Raw genomic sequence first — 26,760 nt, 5'->3', positions numbered from 1 at the left:
TAGTGGGGGAAGGGATTCCCCAAGACACTCCCAAAATTAAGACTACACGCTCCCCTCCCACCTTCTCCTGATAGCAGCCTTCATTGCTTCCTATGGAATCTGAAGTCTTCTGGCAGTGGAAAGGGCTCAGGGAAGATGGCGCAACGTGAAGAGGATCTCGGTTCACATAAACTTTCCCGAGAGCAGGTCTTACAGTGTTACGTCCACTGCATCACTGTTTCTCAATCTATTTTTAACCAGCTCCCACTTCTGATAAACAGAAACTTTACTTTCTGGTTTGCGTTAAGAAAATCAGGGCTTTTCTCTCTCTCTCTCGGGAAATTTCCAAGCATTTTCAAATATGCTGCCATCTCCCCCGCTGCGACACCCGGGAGTTTCTGATATCCTCCCTGCACTTCCTAAAAACCCGCGGTCTAATTTAAGTTTCCTAAGATTCTGCAAAGTAGACAAAAACCCTGGTGACTCCAGCGATACCACAACTCTTAGGGGAAGATGAGTCATGTATGTGGCAGAAGCAGGTAATGGAGGAAAACAGAGACAAGTCGGACTGGGGAGAGGAACACAGAGCAACCAGTTTTGCCCCCCATCTGGTGTGCCTTTTGCAGGATCAGCCAGCACCTGACTGCAAGTTTCTGCCTCCAGACACTCTGCTGCCTCTCCTCCCTTGCTCAGGGTCAGCACTGAAAGGCAGCCCAAGGAAACGACCAGCTGCCTTTTGGCCTTTACCAAGGGTGGTGTGAACCCACGCAAATTACCCAATGGTCTGGCCTCGAAGCGGCAGCGGGAGGGTTTTTTAGTCCTGTGCCTAGTCCAGTGGTCACCTCTGCATGGACAGCAGATGGAGAAGGGGTCTCGGGGAAGGAGGAAAATGTCAGGCAACCTCTCCAGGATTCCTGGAATAAACATTCCTTCTCCCAAGCTCTTCATTCTGTTTCACAATCAAATCTAAAGTCTTGTAAACATTCATGGAAACCATGAGAGCTAAACAACTTGGTAAACGGTAGACAGAAACAGTAAATAGAATCTTCCCTCTACTTCCTGTGTATCCAGAATGTTTACAGACAGGGAGTGGGGACTGACGACAGATCGCAGCATCTGGGATCTGGGGCTACAGCAGGAACAAAGACATGTGGAAGGTTGGGAGTCGCCTGGGTCTTGGGGGTCTGGGCTTGAAGGTTATTCCTTCATGGTTTCAGGGAAAGAGTGAAGGCCACTGGCAAGAAGCCTGGTGACCACACAGACCCACCCTGCAGGAAGCAGGTGACACCATCTCACACCCTGACCTGTCCCCCATGTCCTCCTCCGTTGGATGCACAGGACTTCCAGGGGCTACCAAGGAAGTAGGGTCTAACCCGGGCCCTCACAATACAGTGGCAAGTGTAGTGTGGTGGTAAAGACCATGGACTCCAGCCGGGTACAGGAGCTCACGCCTGTAATCCCCACACTCTGGAAGCCCGAGGTGTGCAGATCACTTGAGTCCAGAAGTTCAAGACCAGCCTGGGCACATGGTGAAACCCTGTCTCTACAAAAAATACAAACATTAGCCAGGCATGGTGGCGCATGCCTGTAATCCCAGCTACTCGGGAGGCTGAGGCAGGAAGATTTCTGAAGTTGGAGGTTTCAGTGAGCCGAGATGGTGCCACTGTACTCCAGCCTGGGTGACAGAGTGAGACCCTGTCTTTAAAAAAAAAAAAAAGAAAAACAAAAAAACAAAACAAAGTTAGCCAGGCATGGTGGCGTGCACCTGTAATTCCAGCTACTCCAGAGGCTGAGGCAGGAGAATCACTTGAGCGTGGGAGGCAGAGCGTGGGAGGCAGAGTGCAGAGGCAGAGGCAGATTGTGCTCCTGCATTCCAGCCTGGGCAAGAGAGCAAGATCCTGTCTAAAAAAATAAAAAGTAAAAAAAGGCCATGGACTTTTTAGTTCAGAGTTCAGTTCCTCCGTCCACCAGATGCATGACTCCAGGCAAATCACTTCTTATCTCTACATACTTCAGCTTCCTCGTCCACTAAAGGGGATGAATGTGTAACTTCCTAGGATGTTTTAAGGTTTACGTGAGTTCATCTTTGCAAAGCTCTTTGCGTGGCACTTGATACACAATGTCATACAATACAATAAATGTTGGCTGCTATGTCTACTATGTCCTCTGTCTGTTGTAATGAATTGCCACAAACTTGGTGGCTTAACATAACAGAAATTTATTTTCTCACAGTACTGAAGACCAGAAGTCCAAAACCAGTGTCACAGGGCTGAAATCAAGGTGCAGGGTCTCCTAACTTTCCCTCCTTTTTTCTCCGTCCTGACCAAGAAGCAGAGTGCCTTGACCAACCTGCGACACAGCCAGCTGCGTGTTTTCTCTGCAGACTTGAACCCAAGCCAGAGTTTGAACATTCCCAGGCACTGATAAAGGTCTTTAGGTTGTTGCCCAAGACACTGAAAGAAACCAGCTCTGGCCCTGGGCCAAATTCCTTAAACCCTCATGCAAACCCCTTCCCTGCCCCCTCCCTTTTCTCTCAGTGTCCAGGATGCTGAAGCCTACTCTGCAAATTCCCCTCCGAAATGCTTTGCACTAATCATCCTGGCATTTGGTGCTTCTTTCTTTGGGAACCCATCTGGCCCCGTCTTGGGATGGTTTGGGGAACTCCTTGGCAGAAACTCCCTTGCCACAGCTTTTCGGGGTGACTCCAACCGGATCCAGCTGGGATGGAACACAGGTGTCAGCAGGATCCCGTTTCTCTGGAGGCTCTTGAGAAAATCCATTCTTTGCCTCTTCCAGCTTCTGGTGGGCGCTGGCTTGCAGCCACATCACTGCGGTCCTCTGTGATCACAGCATCTTCTCCCTTTCTGTTTGATTTCTCCCTCTACCTCATTCTTTTCATGATTACATTTAGGGCCATCTCAGATAGTCCAAGACGATCTTCCCATCTAAAGATTCTTCTTCTTTTTTTTTTTTTTTAGATGGAGTATCACCGTGCTGCCCAGGCTGGAGTGCAGCGGTGCGATCTCTGCTCATTGCAGCCTCCACCTCCCATGTTCAAGTGATTCTCCTGCCTCAGCCTCTGGAATGGCTGGGATTACAGATGCACACCTCCATGCCAGGCTAAGTTTTTGGATTTTTAGTAGAGACAAGACGGGGTTTTGCCATATTGGCCAGGCTGGTCTCGAACTCCTGGCCTCAGGTGGTCTGCCTGCCTCAGCCTCTGAAAGTGCTGGGAACACAGGCGTGGGCCAACGTGCCTGGCTCTGCCTCCTTCTTTTTGTGATTATGTTTAGGGCCATCTCAGATAGTCCAAGATGACCTCCCCATCTCAAGCTTCTTAATCCCAACTGCAAAGTCCTTTTTGCCCATGAAAAGTAGCTTTCACGGGTTCCAGGGATTAGGACATGAGTCTCTTTTGCGGGGACTATCATTTGGCCATCACAGCTGGTATGATTGGCCAGGAGTGAAGTCTGATAAAAAGGACTCAGGTGGACAGAGAGTGGAGGAAGGAAAGGTCTCTGCAGAGAGAGGTTGGGGTATGGCTACCGGCAGGGGGTGGGAACAGCCACAGAGGCCCACCACAGAGGCCACAGAGACAGAGTCTGTAGAGTTCTCCCAAGAAGCTAGCCTCAAGACGCTCCTTTTAATTTTCTTCTTCAGCAATGCACCAGCCCAGCAATGGGTTATGTAGGGACTACAGAAGTGAAGGACCCTATGACGAGTGACAGGGGAGGCCGATAAGTGACAACTAAAAAAGATGCACTGAGGGGGGTGAGCATAAACTCTTACCTTCACAGTGGGTGAGCTCCTCTGGTGAGGCCTCTGCAAGGCACAAAAAGGGTGATACACAAATGAAGTCGGGTGAACTGCACTGGCACAGGAGCCATGACGTCTCAAAGTCCATCAGCACGTACTGGTCTAGACTCACCTTCCCTCTTCGTCCCTAGGAGGTTCCATTTCTCTCTGGCATCCTGTACTTCCTTATTAATTGTCATTTATTTAAAATTGCATGCTGGGTGCAATGGCCCACACCTGTAATCCCAGCAGTTTGGGAGGCCAAAGCAAGAGGATTACTTGAGGCCAGGTGTTTGAGACCAGCCTGAGAAACACAGCAAGACTCTGTCTCTACAAAAAATTAGCTGAGTGTGGTGGCCAAGCCTGTAGTCTCAGCTACTTGGGAGGCCGAGGTGGGAGGACTGCTCGAGCCCAGGAGGTCAAGGCTGGAGTGAGCTATGATCACACCACTGCACTCCAGCCTGAGTGACAGAGCGAGACCCCCATCTCTAAAAATAATAATAATCAGCCCAGACATGGTGGTTCACGCCTGTAATCCCAGAACTTTGGGAAGCTGAGGTGAGAGGATGGCTTGAGGCCAGGAATTTGAGATCAGCCTGGGCAACATAACAAGACCCCATCTCTACCAAAAATAAAAATAATAAAAACATTAAAAAATAATAATAGTAAAACAAAGTTACATACCTCAAATCCCAAGTGATCTTCTCTGCCCCGGGTGCACATTCTCCCTAATATATGCCATCCTTAACCCCTGGTGACTGCAACACCCTCCTAGCAGATCCCCCTGCTTCCAGTTCTGTTCTAGGGACCATTCTTCACACAGTATCGGGCTTGATCTGCTAGAATCATACATCACATCACATCATTCCCCTCTTATGGCCCTAAGTGACTTCCCACTGCTCAAAAATGGAGTCTTAAGGCAGGGTACAGTGGCTCACACTTATAATCCTAGCATTTGGGAGGCTGGCAATTATTTCATTCATTCATTCAACAAATATATATCCACCCCCTAGAATGTGCCAGGATCTGTGCCAAGCATTGGAAATATCATGGTCGAAAAATGCAGATGGGTCCGGGCACAGTGGCTGACGCCTGTAATCCCAGTACTTTGAGAGGCCAAGGCAGGCGGTTTACCTGAGGTCAGGAGTTCAAGACCAGCCTGGCCAACACGGTGAAACCCCATCTCTACTAAAATTACAAAAGTTAGCTGGGCGTGGTGACAGGCACCTGTAGTCCCAGCTAGTCAGGAGGCTGAGACAGGAGAATCAATTGAACCCAGGAGGCAGGGAGAACCCAGGTTGCAATGAGCCAAGATCGTGCCATTTTACTCCAGCCTGGATGACAGAGCAAGACTCCATCTCAAAAAAAAAAAAAAAAAAAAGAAAGGTATATAGCCTGGATCGTCAGTGCTGACCATGAGGAAAAAGTCCCTGTGACTTTTGCTGCAAGTCCGTTAAACCACAAGACAGCTCTCAAGTGATTACACATCCAGGATGTCTTAACAGGTCCCAGAAAAAGATAAATGAGGCATCTGAGGACAAGTGTCCTCTGAGCTTTTGAAATGGATTTACCTCCATTCTGAAGCCATTCTCGTCCATCTATCCTCCATTCTCATTCAGGAAATTGTTACTAAGGGCCTAACACATTCCAGGCTCCATGCCAGGCCCTGGGGATGCAATGGTGAGCAAAGCAGCTGTGTTCCCTGCCTTTGTGGACAGTCTCATAAGGGGATGTAGACTTCACATCCATCTTAATGCAAATCCTCATGCTAATGAACACATTATAATAAACTGAGACGTGGGACATAGGAAGGAACAGTAAAAGATGCTATGAGAGCCACAAACAATGAGAAAAGAAACCCTAAAAACATTAAATTCACAGCGGCCTCCAAAATATTTACAATCACGTGAAACCTCTATGCTGACAACTAGAAAGCATTGCTGAGAGGAATTAAACACCTAAATAAATGGAGAGAGATGTGCAGTGTCGATGGTCCCAAATTGATCTATGGGTTCAGTGTGAGCCCAGTCAAAATTCCAGCAGGCTTTTCTTTAGAAATTGATTGTAATATTTATATGAACATGCAAATGACCCAGAATAGCCACAGCAAATTTAGAAAAGAAGGAAGTTGGAGGACTTACCCTATTTCAAGACTTACTATGAAACTATAGTAATCAAGACTGTGTGCAGGTCAGGAGTCCGAGACTCACCTGGCCAACGTGGCAAAACACTGTCTCTACTACAAATACAAAAATTAGCCGGGCATGGTGGTGAGTGCCTGTAATCCCAGCTACCCAGGAGGCTGAGACAGAAGAATTGCTTGAACCCGGGAGGAGGAGCGTTCAGTGAGCCGAGATAGTGCCACTGCACTGTAGCCTGGGAGACAGAGCAAGACTCCGTCTGAAAATAAAAATTTTTTTAAATAATAAAAATAAATAAAAATTTAAAAGACTGTGTGCAAATGATGAAAGGCAAGACACAGAGTTCGCTAGAGAAGAATAGAGAGTTCAGAAATAGTACCACACATATACAACCAATGGGTTTTCAGTACAGGTGCCAAGGCAATTCAACAGGGAAAGGAAAATCTGGAATAATTGGATAAGGAGGTAAAAACTTCTTAGGACATTAAAGTGCAAACCATAGAAGAAAAACTAGATAAATTAGACCTTATCAAAATGTAAAACTTTTTTGCTTTTCAAAAGACAATTAAGAAAAGGAAATCCAGGCACAGTGGCTCATGCCTGTAATCCCAGCGCTTCGGGAGGCCAAGGTGGGCAGACTGCTTGAGCTCAGGAGGTCGAGGCCAGCTTGGACAAAATGGCAAAACCACATCTCAACAAAAAATACAATAATTAGTCAGGCATGGTGGCAGGTGCCTGCAGTCCCAGCTACTTGGAGGGCTGAGGCAGAAGGATCACCTGAGCCTGGGAGGTCAAGGCTGCAATGAGCTGTGATCAAGCCACTGCACTCCAGCCTGGGCAGCAAAGTGAAACTCTGTCTTTAAAAAAAAAAAAAAAAAATTAAAAGAAGAAGAGAAAAGTCACAGAGTGGCAGAAAATATTTGTAATATATACATCTGACAAATGACTAGTACCCAGAATATAATAACTCTCAGAACTCAACTATATGAAAATAATCTAATTCTTTTTTTTTTTTTTTTTGAGGCAGAGTTTCACTCTGTCACCCAGGCTGGAGTGCACTGGTGCGATCTTGACTCACTGCAACCTCTGCCTCCTGGGTTCAAAAGATTCTCCTGCCTCAGCTTCCCTAGTAGCTGGGCTTACAGGTGCCCACCACCGTGCCCAGCTAAATTTTGTATTTTTAGTAGAGATGAGGTTTCACTATGTTAGCCAGGCTGGTCTGAAACTCCTGACCTCAAGCAGTCGGCCCACTTCAGCCTCCCAAAGTGCTAGGATTACAGGTGTGAGTCACCATGCTCAGTCTAAAATTTTTTAAATGAGCAAAATATTTAAACAGGCACACTTCTTTTCCACAAAAGAAGATTGCAAATGACTCATAAGTACTTGAAAAAATGCTTAACACCAATAATCATCAAGAAAGTACAAATTAAGACCACAACAAAGGCCAGGTACGGTGTTTCACGCCTGTAATCCGAGCACTTTGGGAGGCCGAGGCAGGCAGATCACTTGAGGTCAGGAGTTCAAGACTAGCCTGGCCAACATGGCAAAACCCCATCTCTATTAAAAATACAAAAATTAGCCAGGCATGGTGGCACGTGTCTGTAATCCCAGATACTCAGAAGGCTGAGGCACGAGAATGGCTTGAATCCGGGAGGTGAAGGTTGCAGTGAGTGGAGATGGCACCACTGCACTCCAGCCTGGGTGACAGATCAAGACTCTGTCTCCAAAGAAAAGAAAAAATAAGGACCACAGCAAGATACCATGGCATACTTATTAAAATGCCTACAATTAAAAACTAGCAAATGTCAAATGTTGGCAAGGATGTGGAGCAACTGAAATGCTCATAGGCTCCTGGTGGGAATGCAACATGGCACAGCTACTTTGGAAAACTGGTAGTTTCTTAAAAAGTTAATAAAACGTTTACCATATCACCTGGCCAATACACTGCCAGGTATTTGCCCAACAGCACTGAAAACATTTCCACACACAGACCTAAATAAGAATGTTCTTAATAGCTGTATTCATACTAGCCAAAAACTTTAAAAAAAAAAAAAAAAAAACCCAAACCAACCAAATATCCATCAACAGATTAATGGATAAATAAAATGTGAAATATCCTTAAAACAGAATACTACTCAGCAATAGAAAAGATGCTATAAGAACCTATAAGAGGGGAATCACAATCTAGGAGGTCAGAGCTTTGTTTGTTTGTTTGTTTGTTTGTTTGTTTGAGACAGTGTCTTGCTCTATCACCCAGGCTGGAATGCAGTGGTGCAATCTCGGCTCACTGCAACCTCCGCCTCCTGGGTTCAAGTGATTCTCCGGCCTCAGCCTCCTGACTAGCTGGGATTACAGGCGTGCACCACTATGCCTGGCTAATTTTCGTATTTTTAATAGAGACGGAATTTTGCCATGTTGGCCAAGCTGGTCTCGAACTCCTGACCTCAGGTGATCCACCTGCCTCAGCCTCCCAAAGTGCTGGGATTACAGGAGTGAGCCACTGTGCCCAGCCAGGCAGGGCTTTCTTAAGGAAGTAAGTGGTTATCTGAAAGAAAGCTACAAATTAACTGGGAACGTTGGAATGGGTAAAAGAAATAAAGACATACCAGGCAGGGGCTGGTTCAAGCTCCCCGTGGCAGATGGAAAACATGAAACATTCACAGAAGTGGAAAATGGCCCTGCCCAGACAGCAAAGAGAAGAGTGATATGAGTGGAAGCTGGCAAGGGCCATGCCAGGCAGGCCTTGTTAAGGACGCTGATATGTCTCCTAAAAGCAGTGAGAAGTCTCTGAAAGGACAAGAAGGTGGTATAATTGGATTGACATTTTAAAAACTATTCCACTAATACAGTATGGAGAACTGACTGCCCAGGAAGCTGATGGACGAGGGGAAGTGAGTCAGGGCCCTGCTAAAATCCTGGTTGGGATGATGGCACTGAGATGGGATGATGGAGATGGAGACGGATGGATGGATTCGTATTTGGAATCCATAAGCATTTGGGGAGTACATCATACTGCATTCTAGGGATAAGGAAGAAGATAGTATCGAGATTCACTTTAAGACTGACTCTAGGCCAGGCTCAGTGGCTCACGCCTGTAATCACAGAACTTTGGGAGGCCGAGGCAGGCCAATCACTTGAGGTCAAGAGTTCGAGACCAGCCTGACCAATATGGTGAAATCCTGTCTCTACTAAAAATACAAAAATTAGCCGGGCATGGTGGCGCATGCCTGTAATCTCAGCTACCCGGGAGGCTGAGGCATGAGAATTGCTTGAACCCGGGAGGCAGAGGTGACAGTGAGCCGAGATCATGCACCACTGTACTCCAGCCTGGGCAACAGAGTGAGATTCTGTCTCAAAAATGCCCTAAGACACAGAAGGGTGGATGAAGGCCGAATTTGTTAGGGAAGATCTAAGGCCAGGTCTGGACACATTTGATTTGGGGTGCCTGGGAGACACCCAAATGGCAGTGTCAACTAGGCAGTTGGGCGTGTGCATGTGAAGCTCATAGAAACCTAGGATGGAGATTCAAACCAGGGGTGTCATGAAGGTGGTAACTGGAACTACGGAAACAGACGCAGTCGACTAGCAGGAGAGCACAGGTGAGAACAGGAAAGAACCTGAAACCAAGCTTGAAGGAAGTCACCATTTCAGGGATGAGTAGGGGAATGGTGAGCTAGCAAAGAGGTATGAGAAGTGACCAAAGGAAAGAGAAGGAAGCCAGCAGCGTAACGTATCAGAATTCATGAAAAGAGGATGTTTCCAGAAAGGCATGGAAATTGTGTTGAATGCTAATAAAATAAGAAAAAAATAAGTCCACTGAATTTAGAAACATGGAGGTCACCGCTAATATTAGGAAGAGAAGATCCCATGGAAAATAGGCACAGAACACGGATTAGGGTGGACTGAGGGGCGAGTGAGAAATAAGAATGTGGAGAAAGTGATTACACAGAACTTTAGACAATGGATCCAACTTCCTTTGATGGCAAGCCGCATTATAAAGATGATGAGAGAAAACTGCACTTGGAAGGAACTGTGAAGGATATTGCTCTTGTGAAAGTTTGACCCCTTGAACTCGGTCTGAGAGGTTGGATTTCCTTTTCCTGTGACGTAGGTGGACATCGTGAACTGTGAGACTGAAAGCTTCCTTGGTGATGCTCCCTTCATAACTGCTGTGAACACGGAGAGGGGGTTTTGCTGGGGCATATTCCACAGGGGGACACAGGACAGTGACAGCGAAAGGCAGGAGGTGGGGGGAGAAGGACGGGCAGAGACAGAGAGGCAGTCCCACTCCTCAACACTTGTTTTCCAATGAGTTTCCTGGATTCTGCAATTAAATCCAGATCCTCATGCATGTTTATAGAAAATCATAAAAGCTAAATGACACAAATAAATTTGGTGGCAATAATAGAGAATGGTCTCTCTTAGCTCTCCTGTTGATCTGAGAAGTGACGTGTGCTGGGGGAAGGAAATAAAGAACTAGAACGCCTTCAGAGGAGAGTAGAGTGGATGAAAAAGAAAAGATAAATATCAAAATATCTGGACCCTTATAGACCACAAAAAGAATAAATGACTGACTGACTGACTGAATGAATGAATGAATGAATGAATGAATGGCAGACAAGAGGAAATAGGTATGTCCTAGGGAAAGAATGGGGATTCTGTGAGCAGGAATCAGGCCACAGATGGCAGAACAGAGACTTCTTCCCGAGACTTCTTCCCTAGGTCAAGAGGAAAACATGTTCCGACGATCCTTGCTTCATCAGGTGTGTATTTCAAAGAGACCTTCAGGAGCTTCTAATCTGGGGCTACTGAGGTCAGAGAGGGGGGAAACAGTGAGACTTTATCAGGGAAAGGAATGGAACCTGAGTGCCACTCCGTGACGAAAAGCCACACGGGCATGTGAACTCGGGCCTCCTGACTTCCTGACACTTTCCCAAGAGAGATGGCACGTCCATGCCCTGAGCCTCTGGAGGCTGCACCAAGCGGCTCACTCTCTATGAAGCTGTGTTACAGGCTTGGGACGAGGCAGCACTTACGGGCATCTACTAAGTGCTTTACGTACACAGCCTCCCTGAATTCTCGCAGAAGTCCTCGGATGTCAGAATTCACATGCTCACTTGACTACAAGAAACTAGAGTTCAGGAAACTGATCTGCCCCAAGGTTGTAATGAAGGGACCTGGATTTGAGCCCATATCTATCTGCGTGACTGTAACTCCCACAGCATTTCTATCATAACGAGATGCAGGCCAGGACAGGCAAAAGAAATGTGTTGGGGGCAGAGGGCAGGAGACGATAGAGAAAGTTGAAGAAGAGGCCGGGCGCGGTGGCTCAAGCCTGTAATCCCAGCACTTTGGGAGGCCGAGATGGGCGGATCACGAGGTCAGGAGATCAAGACCATCCTGGCTAACACGGTGAAACCCCGTCTCTACTAAAAATACAAAAAACTAGCCGGGCGAGGTGGCGGGCGCCTGCAGTCCCAGCTACTCGGGAGGCTGAGGTAGGAGAATGGCGTAAACCCGGGAGGCGGAGCTTGCAGTGAGCTGAGATCCGGCCACAGCACTCCAGCCCGGGCGACAGAGCAAGACTCTGTCTCAAAAAAAAAAAAAAAAAAGAAAGTTGAAGAAGAAAAGGAAGTTGAAGAAAAAAATTGAAGAAGAAAAGGAAGGAGGGCCGGGTGCAGTGGCTCACACCTGTAATCCTAGCACTTTGGGAGGCCGTGACAGGCGGATCAGTTGAGGTCAGGAGTTCAAGGCCAGCCAACATGGTGAAACTCCATCTCTTCTAAAAATACAGAAATTAGCTGGACGTAGTGGCAGGTGGCTGTAATCCCAGGGAAGCTGAGGCAGGAGAATCGCTTGAACACAGGAGGCAGATGTTGCAGTGAGCTGAGATGGCACCACTGCACTCCAGCCTAGGCAACAGAGCAAGACTCACCCTCAAAAAAAAAAAGGACAGAAAGAAAAAGAAAAAAAAAAGGGAAAGCTCATTTCTGAGAATGAGCAGAATGACAGAAGAAACTGCCTAAGAAAGAGAAGAGAAAATAATCTGACTTGGGAAGTAAGAAATGAAAAATTCCTGGCAATTTTTATTTTAATCAGGAATTAAGGACAGAAAAATCTGCTTTTGGAAGTCAAGAGTGAGGATTCTCTCGAGAGAATAAAGATGCTGGGCCTTTCCTTTGGGTTTGAGAGGAAATATTGCTTAAAGACTGACCTTCCTTTCTCTGGTCACGTGGCTGGTGCTGGTATAAATGCTTCCTACCAACCAGGTTCCTCACCACTTTTTCCTGCATGGCATGGACAGAAGCAGGGGCTAAAGCTCTGTTCCCCTCTCCCGGAAGCTTGCAGACCTCCCTTCAGAACCAATCCCAAGAAGGCATCTATCCGGAACAACACAAGGCAAGGCAGCTAGTGTAGTACTTGTGCTCTGGGAAGAGAGGCCAGGATCAGATTTGAGGGGAAGGTTCTGGGGGAGTGGAGGAGGGATGTCAGAACCAAATGGAAGGCTCATACCCAGAGACAGGAGCTAGTGTGAGGAGCAAGGAAACAGCCAAGAAATCAAGGCTGGAGAGAGGATGGAGGGACAGGACCAGGGCTGGGGGCCAGCAAGGGTGACACCCCAAGTGGAAACTGAGTTACCCTGTGAAGAAGACGAGTTCTATTTATGGTCAGAATGTCAGGCTCAAGGGCCAGTGAAGCCTGTGGGCTTTTCTGAATATTTCTCTAAGGTCTTCTGGGGACAAGCCTTCCTCCTAAGGCTAGTGCTGGTTCATCCTTCCTCCCCTCTACCCTCCTCTAAGCCTCTCAGCTTCCCCTTTTCCTTTTTTTTTTTTTTTTTTTTTTGGTGGAGTTTTGCTCTTACCGCCCAGGATGGAGTGCAATGGCATGATCTTGACTCACTGCAACTTCCGCTTCCCAGGTTCAAGCGATTCTCCTGCCTCAGCCTACCAATTAGCTGGGATTACAGGCGCCCGCCACCTTGCCCGGCTAATATATATATATATATATATATTGTATTTTTAGTAGAGATGGGGTTCACCACGTTAGCCAGGCTGGTCTCAAACTCCTAACCTCAGGTGATCTGCCCACCTCGGCCTCCCAAAGTGCTGGGATTACAGGTGTGAGCCACTGCGCCCGGCTCCAGCTTCCCCTTTTCTAGAGAGCCCCAGTTTGGTGTTGGACAGAGGAGGACAAGGTGGGGGACAATCTGTGCTCTGCAAAACAGAGGAAGGGAAGTAGGAAGCTGGGCTGGTGGCGGGGCACCTGGGTCCTGTGGAGAGCTGGCATTGGGCATCGGCGCCTGGGGCCCCACAGCCTCGTTATCCTGACACACGTCTTACAGCTCTCTCCCCACACCGATGCCTTTCTCTCCTGCAGGTCTCTGTCTGAGAAAGGGACTTGAGTACAGTTAGAAACTGATAACAGTAACTTCCTATATCTGTGAGGATAGGAGGAGAAAGGCTAGGGAAAATGGAGGGGGAATTCCCTTGGGAAGCCACGGGTTGGTCTCCCCCAGAGACACGTGACGGCAAACATCATCACTACTGCTTAGTATCCCGCCCAAGGCAAAGTCAATAATTGCTCTGGGTAGTGTGAGCAGGTGGTGTGAGCAAGCCGTGGCGGTATCAGAAGGCACTGTCCTGGGAAGGAGATGGTGCCAGGGAGGATGTCTGCATGCTGAACAAGAGCTGGCTGCGCAGGCTGTGAGTGAGACCCCCTAACCCCGCCCTTTTTTGTTCCCCCCCAGGATGCCACCAGACTGGAGGAGCTCCTTGATCCTCATGGCTTACATCATCATCTTCCTCACTGGCCTCCCTGCCAACCTTCTGGCCCTGCGGGCCTTTGTGGGGCGGGTCCGCCAGCCGCAGCCTGCACCCGTGCACATCCTCCTGCTCAGCCTGACGCTGGCGGACCTCCTCCTGCTGCTGCTGCTGCCCTTCAAGATCATCGAGGCCGCATCGAACTTCCGCTGGTACCTGCCCGAGATCGTCTGTGCCCTCACGAGTTTCGGCTTCTACAGCAGCATCTACTGCAGCACGTGGCTGCTGGCGGGCATCAGCGTTGAGCGCTACCTGGGCGTGGCTTTCCCCGTGCAGTACAAGCTCTCCCGCCGGCCTCTGTATGGAGTGATTGCAGCTCTGGTGGCCTGGGGTATGTCCTTTGGTCACTGCACCATTGTGATCATCGTTCAGTATTTGAACACCACTGAGCAGGCCCGAAGTGGCAATGAAATTACCTGCTACGAGAACTTCACCGATCGCCAGCTGGACGTGGTGCTGCCCGTGCGGCTGGAGCTGTGCCTGGTGCTCTTCTTCATCCCCATGGCGGTCACCATCTTCTGCTACTGGCGTTTTGTGTGGATCATGCTCTCCCAGCCCCATGTGGGGGCCCAGAAAAGGCGCCGAGCTGTGGGGCTGGCTGTGGTGACGCTGCTCAATTTCCTGGTGTGCTTCGGACCTTACAACGTGACCCACCTGGTGGGGTATCACCAGAGAAAAAGCCCCTGGTGGCGGTCAATAGCGGTGGTGTTCAGTTCACTCAACGCCAGTCTGGACCCCCTGCTCTTCTATTTCTCTTCTTCGGTGGTGCGCAGGGCATTTGGGAGAGGGCTGCAGCTGCTAAGGAATCAGGGTTCCTCCATGCTGGGACGCAGAGGCAAAGACACAGCAGAGGGGACAAATGAGGACAGGGGTGTGAGTCAGGGAGAGGGGATGCCAAGTTCGGACTTCACTACGGAGTAGCAGTTTCCCTGGACCTTCGGAGGTGGCCTGGGTTACACAGGCGCTGGGAAGCCTGGGAGAGGTGGAGCAGGAAGGCTCCCGTCCGGATTCAGAAATCCTCAGACCCAGTCCAGGACTGGGACTTTGAAAAAATGCCTTTCACCAGCTTGGTATCCCTTCCTGACTGATTTTTCCTACTCAAAGGAGCATAACTCAGAGATGCAGGAAGAAGTAGTTAGTTAGGTATAGAAGCACCAGCCGGGCGCGGTGGCTCATGCCTGTAATCCCAGAACATTGGGAGGCTGAGGTGGGTGGATCACTTGAGGTCAGGAGATCGAGACCATCCTAGCCAACACGGGAAAACCCTGTCTCTACTAAAAATACAAAAAACTTAGCTGGGCATGGTGGCACGTGCCTATAATCCCAGCTAATCAGGAGGCTGAGGCAGGAGAATTGCTTGAACCCGGGAGTCGGAGGTTGCAGTGAGCTGAGATCACACCACTGCACTCCAGCCTAGCAACAGAGCGAGACTCCATCTAAAAAAAAAAAAAAGAAGAAGAGGAAGCACCATCGGGCTGGAGAAGCAGCATAGCTAACACAAGTCCAGTCCTTGTGATATAGTTGGTAGTTGGGGATGGCCAGGCTGAAGCAGAGAGTCCTAGAGAAATCTCGATACAAGCTTCAAAGCAACACCTAGACACTGCTCTAGTGGTTGATGCTGGAGATAAACCAACAGGAAAGAGATGGAAGAGAAAGACTAAATGAGGTCAAAGAAGACTCAAAAAGGTTCTGAGCCTGGAGATGAGCAGGGAGGCCTCAGGGCTTAGATCTTTAATGATAGGGGTTTCCCTGCATCGGTTTGACCTGTGGCCTTTTCAATGTGTTCTGTTTGTTTTCACGTGTTATCTTGTCTCCCCTGCTAAACTGGGAGCTGCCAGAGGTCTGGGTCTTATCTCCTTCCTCCATGGTACCCCACACAGGCCAGGATGTGGCTTGGTACCCAGCAATCAGAGATTAGCACTCCTTCATACAGGGGAAAGCAATCTTGTCTAGCAAATTGAAAATAAAGATGATAAAACTCTGAAGTGAATGTCCACAATTTTTGTAGCGCTGCTGCAAGCACAAGGAGAGCAAAAATGGGAGAGAGAACCAGATTCAGCAGCAAAGGGGAAAAGTGATGCATCTGAAACCACAGAAACATCTTAAGATAAAGAGGTGGTATGGGCAAGGGAAGTGAGGACACTGACAGAATCCTGTTTCGAGGGATGAATAGAGAGTCTGGCCTTAGAAAAGATGCGGGGTGATTCCGACTCACAGTCATGTGTCTGCCACAGGGACTTAAAACATGTTACCCTCCTGCTCAGAAACCTGCATCAGGTTTCCATCAAAATGTTTCCTTGGCCAGGTGCAGGGGTTCATGTCTGTAATCCCAGCACTTTGGGAGGCTGAGGTGGGAGGATCGCTTGAGCCTGGGAGTTGGAGACCCACCTGGGCAACACAGTGAGACCGTGTCTCTCAATTTTAAAAATTTAATTTAAAAAGATGCTTCTGGCCGGGAACGGTGGCTCATGCCTGTAATCCCAGCACTTTGGGAGGCCGAGGCAGGCGGATCACCTGAGGTCAGGAGTTCCAGACCAGCCTGACTAACATGGTGAAACCCCGTCTCTACTAAAAAGGCAAAAAAAAAAAAAATTAGCCAGGCATGGTGGCACGTGCCTGTGATCCCAGCTACTCAGGAGGCTGAGGCAGGAGAATCGCTTGAACCCGGGAGGTGGAGGTTGCAGTGAGCCAAGATCGTGCCACTGCACTCCAGCCTGGGCGACAGAGCGAGACTCCGTCTCCAAAAAAAAAAAAACAAAAACAAAAACAAAAAAAAGTGTTTCCCCCAAAGAACTCGTATTGTACCATTCTTTTCCTTGCTTTGTCCCCTCTCTCCCCTTCCAGTTCTACCTGCCTAGCTCATTTTTCCACAATAAGGACTCCTAGACCATTCTCTCTAGTTAAATGACCTCCAGCCCCTAACCTAGTAGTTTGCAACCCAGGCTGTACATCAGAATTACAGGTGGAGATGTGAAAATAATACAGACAGCCACCTCCAACCTACTGACAGAATCTTTGCAGGTGGGGCCCCAGCAAGTGAGTTTTTCAAAAAAGCACCCCAGGTGGCCCGCTGGGGTCGTGAATCTGTCTTATCTCAGAAGCCCTATCTGTCCGAGAACTTGTTCTTCAAACACCTTGCCTGCTTATTCATCCCCCCTCACCTCAATCCCACATTCTTCTACCTGTTTTTTTGTTTGTTGATTGGTTGGTTGGTTGGTTTTTAGAGTTGGGGTCTCACTCTGCTGCCCAGGCTGGAGTGCAGTGGCACAATCATGGCTCACTGCAGCCTCGGACTCCTGGGCTCAAGTCACCCTCCTGCCTCAGCTTTCCGAGTAGATGGGACTACAGGTGCACACCACCACACTCAGCTAAGTATTTTATTTTGTTTTATGTAGAGATGGGTGTTTCCCAAGCTGGTCTTGAACTCCTGGCCTCAAATGATTCTCCTGCCTTGGCCTCCCAAAGTGTTGGGATTATAGGTGTGAGCCACCGCGCCTGACCCTCCCCCATCTTCTGGTGCTTGCTTCTTCCTCACTTAAATATTCACTTTCTCCAGAAAACCTTTCCTTATCAGACGCACTGAACTGAAAGCTCATTTTCTATTTTCCTCCTTCAAAAGAAGACTGGACAGGTGCCATAAAAACCCTGAATTCAGTGTCCATTCCACTTACTAAATGGATGGCCTGAAGCAAGCCACTGCCTCCAGCCTCTATTTCTAAATCATAGTGATTAGGATACTAGATATCTCCCAAGATTACTCTGTGGATTAAAATAAGACTCCATGAATAAAATTGCTGAGAAATCATAGAGTATTAAGTAGTTCTAAGATATAAATCCACATACACAGATGTACCCTCACTTATTAGAAATATAATAAGTAAACATTAAAAATAATGGAAATAGTGCCCGGCATAGTGGCTCATGCCTGTAATCCCAGCACTTTGGGAGGCCAAGATGGGCAGATCACTTGAGGTGAGGAGTTCGAGACCAGCCTGGCCAACATGGTGAAATCCCATCTCTACTAAAAATATTAAAAAATTAGCCAGGCATGTTGGCAGGCACCTGTAATCCCAGCTACTCGGGAGGTTGAGGCACGGGAATTGCTTGAACCTGGAAGGCAGAGGTTGCAGTGAGCTGAGAACGTGCCACTGCACTCCAGCCTGGGCAACAGAGAGAGACTCTGTCTCAAAAAAAAAAAAAAAAAAAAAAATAGAAATAACACAGTAACACAGTAGATAGTCAACTACGGATAGCGTGGCAGTAATAACATGAGAAAAAATCTGGGATTCTCAGCTGACTGGACGTGCACTATGAGTCTGTGATGTATTACAGCTGCCACAAAAGTTAATTTGATTGGATGACATGTCGAAAAGAAATCATGTCGGCCAGGCACGGTGACTCATACCTGTAATCCCAGCACGGTGGGAGGCCAAGACAGGCGGATCACGAGGTCAGGAGTTTGAGACCAGCCTGGCCAACACGGTGAAACCCCATCTCTACTAAAAATACAAAAAATTAGCTGGTGGCGGGCGCCTGTAGTCCCAGCTATTTGGGAGGCTGAGGCAGGAGAATTGCTTGAACTCGGAGGGCAGAGGTTGCAGTGAGCTGAGATAGCACCATTGCACTCCAGCCTGGGTGACAAGAGCGAAACTCTGCCTCAAAAATAAAAAGAAAATAAATCATGTCTAGACAAGTTGATGATACTGAGGCAGGGCAGGTGTGTTAAGTGGGGCTTGGCCCATGAGGGTTCTTGGTTTTGCCCAGGAAAGAATTCAGGGCGAGCCAGTGGTGAACGAAAACAGCATTGTTGAAGCAGTCCTGTTACAGCTCCAGTCCTGTTGCAGCTCCGTGACTGCTCCTGCAGAGCAGAGCTACCCCATAGGCAAAGAGTAGCAGCTCAGGGCAGTTGTGCAGTCATATTTTTGCCTACTTTTAATTGCACACATATTAAGGGGCAGTTAACCCAGAAATTTCTAGGGAAAGGGTAGTCACTTTTGGGTTGCCAGGTCATTGCCATGGAAAGGGGTGGTCACTCCCAGCTGTTGCCATGGCCACAGTAAATATGACACTCTGGTGGGCATGCTTTATGAAAAGCTGCTTCACCCTTTCCCTGTTTTAGCTAGTCCTCAATTTGGTCCAATGTCCGAACACCACCCCTGGGGTCGAGTTCCGCCTCCTACCTCAGTAACCCCCATTCCACTTAGGTCTACTCAGCAGCAGGTTCAGAACTGAGCAACACATTCTCCTGTTTTTTTTGTTGTTGTTGTTTGTTTTTGTTTTTTTTTTGAGATGGAGTTTCACTCTGTCACCCAGGCTGGAGTGCAGTGGCACGATCTCAGCTCACTGCAACCTCCACTTCCCAGGTTCAAGCAATTCTCCTGCCTCAGCCTCCTGAGTAGCTGGGATTACAGGTGTCCACCACCACCCCTAGCTAGAAGATACATTCTTTTTTTTTTTTTTTGTTTTTTTTTGAGACGGAGTCTCGCTTTATTGCCCAGGCTGGAGTGCAGTGGCTGGATCTCAGCTCACTGCAAGCTCCGCCTCCCGGGTTTACACCATTCTCCTGCCTCAGCCTCTCAAGTAGCTGGGACTACAGGCGCCCGCCACCACGCCCGGCTAGTTTTTTTGTATTTTTTTAGTAGAGACGGAGTTTCACTGTGTTAGCCAGGATGGTCTCGATCTCCTGACCTCGTGATCCGCCCGTCTCGGCCGCCCAAAGTGCTGGGATTACAGGCTTGAGCCACCGCGCCCAGCCGCTAGAAGATACATTCTATGTAGCCACACAGGAAAGAACAAAGGCCACAGGTGGAAGAGGCACAGAGATACCTTTCAAATAGTTATGGCCATTTCAATGGTACTGACTATCTCAGCAAAGAAGTCACTCCTCAATTTCCAGGAATATTCAAGAAGGTAGCAAACATCTATCCTAGGACACTGAGGAAACTCACACCTGTGAGGGTTGAATCAGTTTAATGCCAAACAACTTCCAACTCTATGATTCTCAGGTTCTTTTTTTTTTTTTTTTTTTTTTTGAGATGGAGTCTTGCTCTGTCACCCAGGCTGTAGTGCAATGGCATGATCTCGGCTCACTGCAACCTCTACCTCCCAGGTTCAAGCAGTTCTCCTGCCTTGGCCTCCTGAGTAGCTGGGACTGCAGGTGTGCGCCACCACGCCCGGTTAATTTTTGTATTTTTAGTAGTGGCTCATGCCTGTAATCCCAGCACTTTGGGAGGCTGAGGCGGGTGGATTGTCTGAGGTCAGGAATTCGAGACAAGCCTGGCCAACATGGTAATTCTCAGGTTCTCTAGGGGCACAACTTCTCTTACTAACCAGGAAAGTACAAGATGAAGGCATTTTGCTGGGTGCGGTGGCTCACGCCTGTAATCCCAGCACTTTGGGAGGCTGAGGTGGGCCAATCATGGGGTCAGGAGTTCGAGACCACCCTGACCAACATAGTGAAAGCCCATCTCTACTAAAAATACAAAAATTAGCCAGGTGTGGTGGTGCACACCTGTAATCCCAGCTACTCAGGAGGCTAAAGCAGGAGAATCACTTGAACACATACAGCATATACACTCCCACCAGGGATCATTGCTACCAATATGAAGATCTTGAACGTGGGTTTGGCAAGAGATGCTAATAATGGGCTCTTATTATGCTGTAATGAGCTCAGACATATCCCTGCATGCACAGCGCATATGCTCAAATGGCAACCAGATCACATCCTCCTTGAGAAAACTTTCTCCTTCCCTACCAACGCTTCATGCAAGCCTCTTGCACAGTGCTGCCGACACAGTAAACACTAGTTAAATGTGGCTGGCTGGGCCTGCTCCAAAGGGAGGCAGAGCTTGCAGTGAGCCGAGATTGCAGCACTGCACTCCAGCCTGAGCAACAGAGCGAGACTCCGTCTAAAAAAAAAAAGAAGTCATTTTGTTTTCATGGGGTTATAAGAAGATCAATCACTGGACCTGGTCTAAGACTTTCAAAGTGAAGCTGTAGCTGCTGACTTACAAGCGTTTGACCTCCATCAAGTTATCTGACATAGCAGCCCATTTCTTCAGTGGGAAATCAGTCGATCATCTGTTCAACAAATCTGTATTGATTACCAACTCCAGGCCAGATACTTTTCTAGGGTCTGGGGATACAGAGTGTACAAGAGACAAGTATCTTCCCTGTTGGACTTCCATTCTCGTAGGAGAAAATAGTTAAAAAACAGGTAAACAAATAGATAAGCAAGGTTATTTCAGAGTGTGACAAATGGAAACTAGTTACAAAGGAACTGAAACAAGGTCATGGGAGAAACTATAAGCGGAGGTTGAGGAGGTTTAGAAGATCATTCTACTCTCTTGCTTCAAACCTTCACCTGGCTTCCAGAAGCTCTCAGAAGCTCATTCAAACTCCTTTCTGTGACCTAAAATACTTTGCACCATCTTTTCAGGGAGCTGCTAGCCCGATGAAAACCCTGCGTGTTTGCATAGTAGTCTATGGTTTCTTAAGTCTCATGCACATGGTCTCCTCGATCCTAACAAACATTTCCCTTCAGTTCCCTTCAGGTAGGCACAGCTCCCAGAGTGCACTTCTTAAAATGGAAATCAGATTATTCCACTCTCTTGCTTCAAATTCTCAAATGGCTTCTAGAGGCGCTTAGAATACAAATTCCTTTCCGTGACCTAGAAGCCCCTGCTCAAGTCCTCAACCTCATCTTCTTTCACTCTGTCCGCATTCACAGTGTTCCAGCCCAGAGGTTCTCTACGTGTGGTCTCTGAGCCAGCAGCTGCTGCATCACCTGGAAATAAGCCACCTGACACATCGGCCTGTTTCTTCATTCAGAAGTTGAATCTCCCAAGTTAGTGGTGTTCAGCTGAGCCCTGAACAATGAAAGGGAGTTGACATACAAAGGCCCGCAGGAACATTCTGGGAACAGAAATTGCTGATACAAAGGCTTTGACGAGAGAGAAAACCTTAGCATCCCTCAAGGCCAGAGAGAAGGCCAGTGCCAGGCTAGAACAGGGGTTTCAAATGTAAGCAAATATTGGAATCACCTGAAGCATTTGCTGAACCAAAGATGACTGTCCTCACTCACCCAGGGCTTCAGAATCAGTAGGGATGTTGGTCAGGGTTCTCCAGCAAAACAGAACCAAGACAGATTAGATAGACAGATACGTAGGTAGGTAGACAGATAATAGATTATAGATAGATAGATAGATAGATAGATAGATAGATAGATAGATAGATAGACAGACAGACACAGGCAGGTAGTAGGTAGACAGATAATAGATTAGATAGATAGATAGATAGATAGATAGATAGATAGATAGATAGATAGATAGATAATAGATAAATAGGAGGATAGGAAGCCCTGATCTATTGCATTTGCCAATTTCTGTGGCATATACACTCCCACCAGGGATCATTGCTACCAATATGAAGATCTTGAACGTGGGTTTGGCAAGAGATGCTAATAATGAGCTCAGACATATCCCTGCATGCACAGCGCATATGCTCAAATGGCAACCAGATCACATCCTCCTTGAGAAAACTTTCTCCTTCCCTACCAACGCTTCATGCAAGCCTCTTGCACAGTGCTTCCGACACAGTAAACACTAGTTAAATGTGGCTGGCTGGGCCTGCTCCAAAGCATCCGGGTGGCTGTATGATTGCACAGCTCCTCTGAATCCCCTGCCCCAAAGCAGGATGACAGATGGGTAAACAGAAATATTAGTGCCTAGTTAATGAATAACACAGACAGCAGCCTAGTGCAGCTACCAGGAAACAGGGGTAGAGGGAGCTGGCCTGGCCCAACCTGGGGCTCTGACCAACAGGAAAAGGGAACCTGGCATTATTTCACTTCCCCTTTCTGGAAAAGATGCTCCTGGGCCCCTTCCTCAGAACTTCTCATCAGCCCACACAACCAGAACTCAAGTGCAGTGTGGCTTGGTGGTGAATACTATGGTTGGAAAAGGCGGGGTGGGGGCGGTGGGCGTGGAGAGGGTCTGGAGGAAACACACAGCCATGATTCCAGCCTCACTCCCTTAAACGTCCTGCATCTCTGCCCTGGGTCTCTGCCAGTTCTTCTTTTCACCTTGCCCTGCCTCCTGTGGGTAAATGCTTTTGCCCCACTTTTTCTGTTTTTTCCTTTTCATTATTTTTCTCCAGTCACAGGAAATGAGGACATTTCTCATCTACAAATTGCACATCCAATCAGAAAATTGGGCCAAAGATCTCTAAGCCCTCAGAAGCAGTCATCCAGTAACCCACTTGGCAAAGTTTCAAAGGTCTGGGAAAGTAGATGTGAGGTCAAGCAATGTGGGAGGGGAGTCGACTCTGCAAACGCTGGCCACAGCCAGCTGGCCACCAGCAGCTTACCCAAGGAGGGGCTGTCCAAGCAACACACTAGCCCCGGTTCCCTCTCCCCAGACACCGTCCTCTGCCATCTGTCAGTCTGAGCTACGACCAGCCTCGAGAAAACAGAGTTAGGAAAGTAAACACGCAGCTCCCAAATCTAGATATTTTAAATAAAAAGCCCACCAATGTGGGCCGCAGTCGAGAATTTCTAAAGTGCCATGGCAAACGTTACACCATTTGAGTTTCCACGGCATAGCCTTCATTCACCAACATTCATGGAGGCCTACCATGTGTCAGGCCCTGTTCTAGGTACTAAGGATACAGCAGTGAACAAGAAGGATAAGATTCCTGCCCTCGAGCAGCTCCTATTCCTGGGCAGGCAGGGAGATCAAGACCCATAGGCAAGATCCTTTGCACTGGTGCTACGTGCTGTGAAGACAATAGAACTGAGCTGGGGTACAGCATGACTCCCAGGACGGGAGTAGGTGGTTACTTTTGAACACACAGCTTGAGAAGGCCATGAAAAGGTGATATCTGAGCTAGGACTAGAATGGCAAGCAGAAATCTTGCATGCCAAGAACTGGGGAAATAATGTCCCAAGCAAAGGGCTCCAGGCCTGTGCAAGGCCTGAACAGGCTGAATTTGTGCCAGGAAAAGAAAGGCCAGGGTGGCTGCAGTTTAGTGACAGCTGAAGAGCCAGCAAGTGTCAGATCCCAGGGAGACTCAAAGGCTTTTAAGAAGCACAACAGGCCGGGCGCAGTGGCTCATGCTTGTAATCCCAGCACTTTGGGAGGCTGAGGCGGTCGGATCACAAGGTCAGTAGTTTGATATCAGCCTGACCAACATGCTAAAACCCCATCTCTACTAAAAATACAACAAAAAATTAACCAGGTGTGGTGGCTCGCACCTATAATCCCAGCTACTCAGGAGGCTGAGGCAGGAGAATCGCTTGAACCCGGGGGGTGGAGGTTGCAGTAAGACGAGATCGTACCACTGCACTCCAGCCTGGCAGCAGACAGAGATGCCATCTCAAAAAAAAAAAAAAAAAAAAGGCACAACAGATATCCTCTCCCTACTTAACAACACGAAAAGCAAAAAGCTGAGGCTCAGCAATGCAAAGTGACATACACAAGTCCTCAGTGAGATGGTGTTCTGGCCCCTCCTCCATGATTCCCAACTCCCTCTCAAAACCGCAGGCACACTCTCTCTCAATCTGTTACTTCACTCAGGAAGAGAAAAGAGGGCAGGATTCGTGACTCATGCGGTGTGCAGTTGTTTGGTACAGAAAGTTGGGGAGAGCGATAGAGACTGACCTCCACCAAGGTTCTCAGAAAGGAAAGGCTTCAGGGGTGGGGTAAGATGCCTGGTGCTGAGAGCAGAGTAGAGACCAGCAAGAAACCTGGCTTCTAGGAGAAGTCATGACTGGGGAGAAGAAGGGGCCTGGGCTCCAAGAAAGTGATGGGAGGCCAAGGAGTCACCAAGAGCCATCCCATGCTGTCCCGGGTCCACTGGCCTGCAACAGAAATGAAGGTGTGAGGACAGTAGCGTAGAGCTCAGGGGATGCGAGCAGGCCTCCAGCCTGGGTCCACTTCTCAACCCTGGCTGCACTCCAGAGCCACTGGAGGAGTTTCCAAAACTGCTGGTGCAAATCTTGTCCTAACACTGTGTAACTCAACTTTGCTGTGCTTTCGTTTTCTCACTATATATATTTTGAGACGGAGTCTCGCTCTGTCATCCAGGCTGGAGTAGAGTGGCATCATCTCAGCTCACTGCAACCTGTGTCTCCCTGGTTCAAGCAATTCTTGTGCTTCGGCCTCCCGAGTAACTGGGATTACAGGCATGCGCCACCACACCCAGCTAATTTTTGTATTTTTAGTAGAGACGGGCTTTCACCGTGATGGTCAGGCTAGTCTTGAACTCCTGACCTCAAGTGATCCGCCCCCCTCAGCCTCCCAAAGTGCTGAGATTACAGGCTTGAGCCACTGAGCCTGGCCTCTCACAAGATTAAAAAAAAAAAAAGGCCAGGTGCAGTGGCTCACACCTATAATCCTAACACTTTGGGAGGCTAAGGTAGGAGGATCACTTGGGACCAGGCATTTGAGACCAGCCTGGGCAATAGAGTAAGACCCCATCTCTAAATAAATAAATAAATAAATAAATAAGTAAATAAAGTAGTTAATTTTTAAAAAGAAAAAGAAAAAATGAAATTATTAAATAAAATAAATTAGCCAGGCATGGTGGCACACACTTGTGGTCTCAGCTACTTGGGAGGCTGAGGACGGAGGACTGCTTGAACCCAGGAGGTGGAAGGTGCAGTGAGCCACTGTACTCCAGCCTGAGTGAGACCCTGACTCAAAAAACATATAAGTAAGAAAATATATAAGTAAAAAATAAAAGAAGAAAAAACAGGGCTAACAGCACCTACATCATCACGTTACTACGAAGATGAAACAAATTTCATATTGTACCTCCAAAGCACTTAGAAAAGTGTCTAGCACTGGAGATGCCAAATACATGTTTAACCATGGAAATCTTTTAAAAATATAATTCCATTCTTCTGCTCGAAGGCCTCCAGATGCTTCTCATGATCCTCAGAGTAAAATCCCATGCCTTCCCCAAGGTCAGCAAGGGCCCTGAAGCATCTGACACTTGGCTCTCACCCAACCCAGCTCACCCCTACTCCCTTCCTCCAAGCACTCTTCCAGCTCCCTTCACTCTTCCTTCTCTGTTACCGACAGCTCAGTAAGCTCCTTCTCCTTGTGGTTCCCTTTCCATGGAGCCCTTTTTCCCCAGGTACTCATCCAGCTGAGTTTCCCCTCTTTCAGGCTGCCTGTGACTCAGATTTCATTTCCTCAAAGTACTTTCCCCTCCATCACTCCTAAGTGGCGTCCCTCTTGACACATTCACATAATCCCGAGTTGCTGACTTCGCTGAGTGTATTGCTAGCTGATAGCATCTATTTTTGTCTACTTGTTATTTTTATCCATTAGACTTGCACATCCCTTAATGTATCAAATGGTTGGCTGCGAAAAGCAGCTTCCTTCCCCTCTCTCTCCACCACGGTCACTTACCGCTTCCTGGAGGCAGCTGCTGCTACCTCTTGTCAGCAAAATATTTATCCCTCCATGCCTTTAAGGGACTCGTGTATTTTACTGTATTTCTTCATTTCTCAATATCAGGTTTTATCTGTTAAATTATCCTGTGGCAGATGAAGATTATGCTCTTATTCTTTTCCCAATACGTGCAACACCCTTCCCACCCTGTCTTCCCGATCTACTCCCATTGTCACTATGTTAGAAAATATTCAGTGTTTGCATGATCATGACTACATCAATGTTATTCACATTGGAGTTCTATAGTAAATGACAGTCCCTTTTTTCCTTTTTTTTTTTTTTTTTTTTTGAGACAGAGTCTTGCTCTGTCACCCAGGCTGGAGTGCAGTGGCGCGATCTCGGCTCACTGCAACCTCCGCCTCCCAGGTTCAAGCAATTCTCCCTGCCTAAGCCTCCCAAGTAGCTGGAACTACAGGTGTCCGTCACCTAGTCTGGCTAATTTTTTGTATTTTTAGTAGAGATGGAGTTTCACTGTGTTACCCAGGATGGTCTCGATCTCCTGACCTGGTGATCCACCCGCCTCAGCCTCCCAAAGTGCTGGGATTACAGGTGTGAGCCACCACACCC

At 48.0% G+C, this 26,760-nt stretch overlaps 1 protein-coding gene across 1 annotated transcript; it reads left to right on the top strand.

The window, feature by feature from the left end:
- Positions 1-12,197: 12,197 nt before the first annotated feature.
- FFAR2 (free fatty acid receptor 2) lies at positions 12,198-15,720 on the top strand. The gene is made up of 2 exons (XM_023196940.2): positions 12,198-12,314; positions 13,663-15,720. Exon 2 carries the CDS (start codon positions 13,664-13,666, stop codon positions 14,654-14,656), a length of 993 nt encoding a protein of 330 aa, XP_023052708.1. The 5' UTR covers positions 12,198-12,314; position 13,663; the 3' UTR covers positions 14,657-15,720.
- The last annotated feature ends 11,040 nt before the right edge of the window (positions 15,721-26,760 follow it).

This window comes from Piliocolobus tephrosceles, chromosome 21, assembly GCF_002776525.5.
Source record: "Piliocolobus tephrosceles isolate RC106 chromosome 21, ASM277652v3, whole genome shotgun sequence".
In the NCBI taxonomy this organism is placed as follows: domain Eukaryota; kingdom Metazoa; phylum Chordata; class Mammalia; order Primates; family Cercopithecidae; genus Piliocolobus; species Piliocolobus tephrosceles.
The sequence above is the reverse complement of the archived record's forward strand: the minus strand, read 5'-3'. Positions and strand labels throughout refer to the sequence as shown.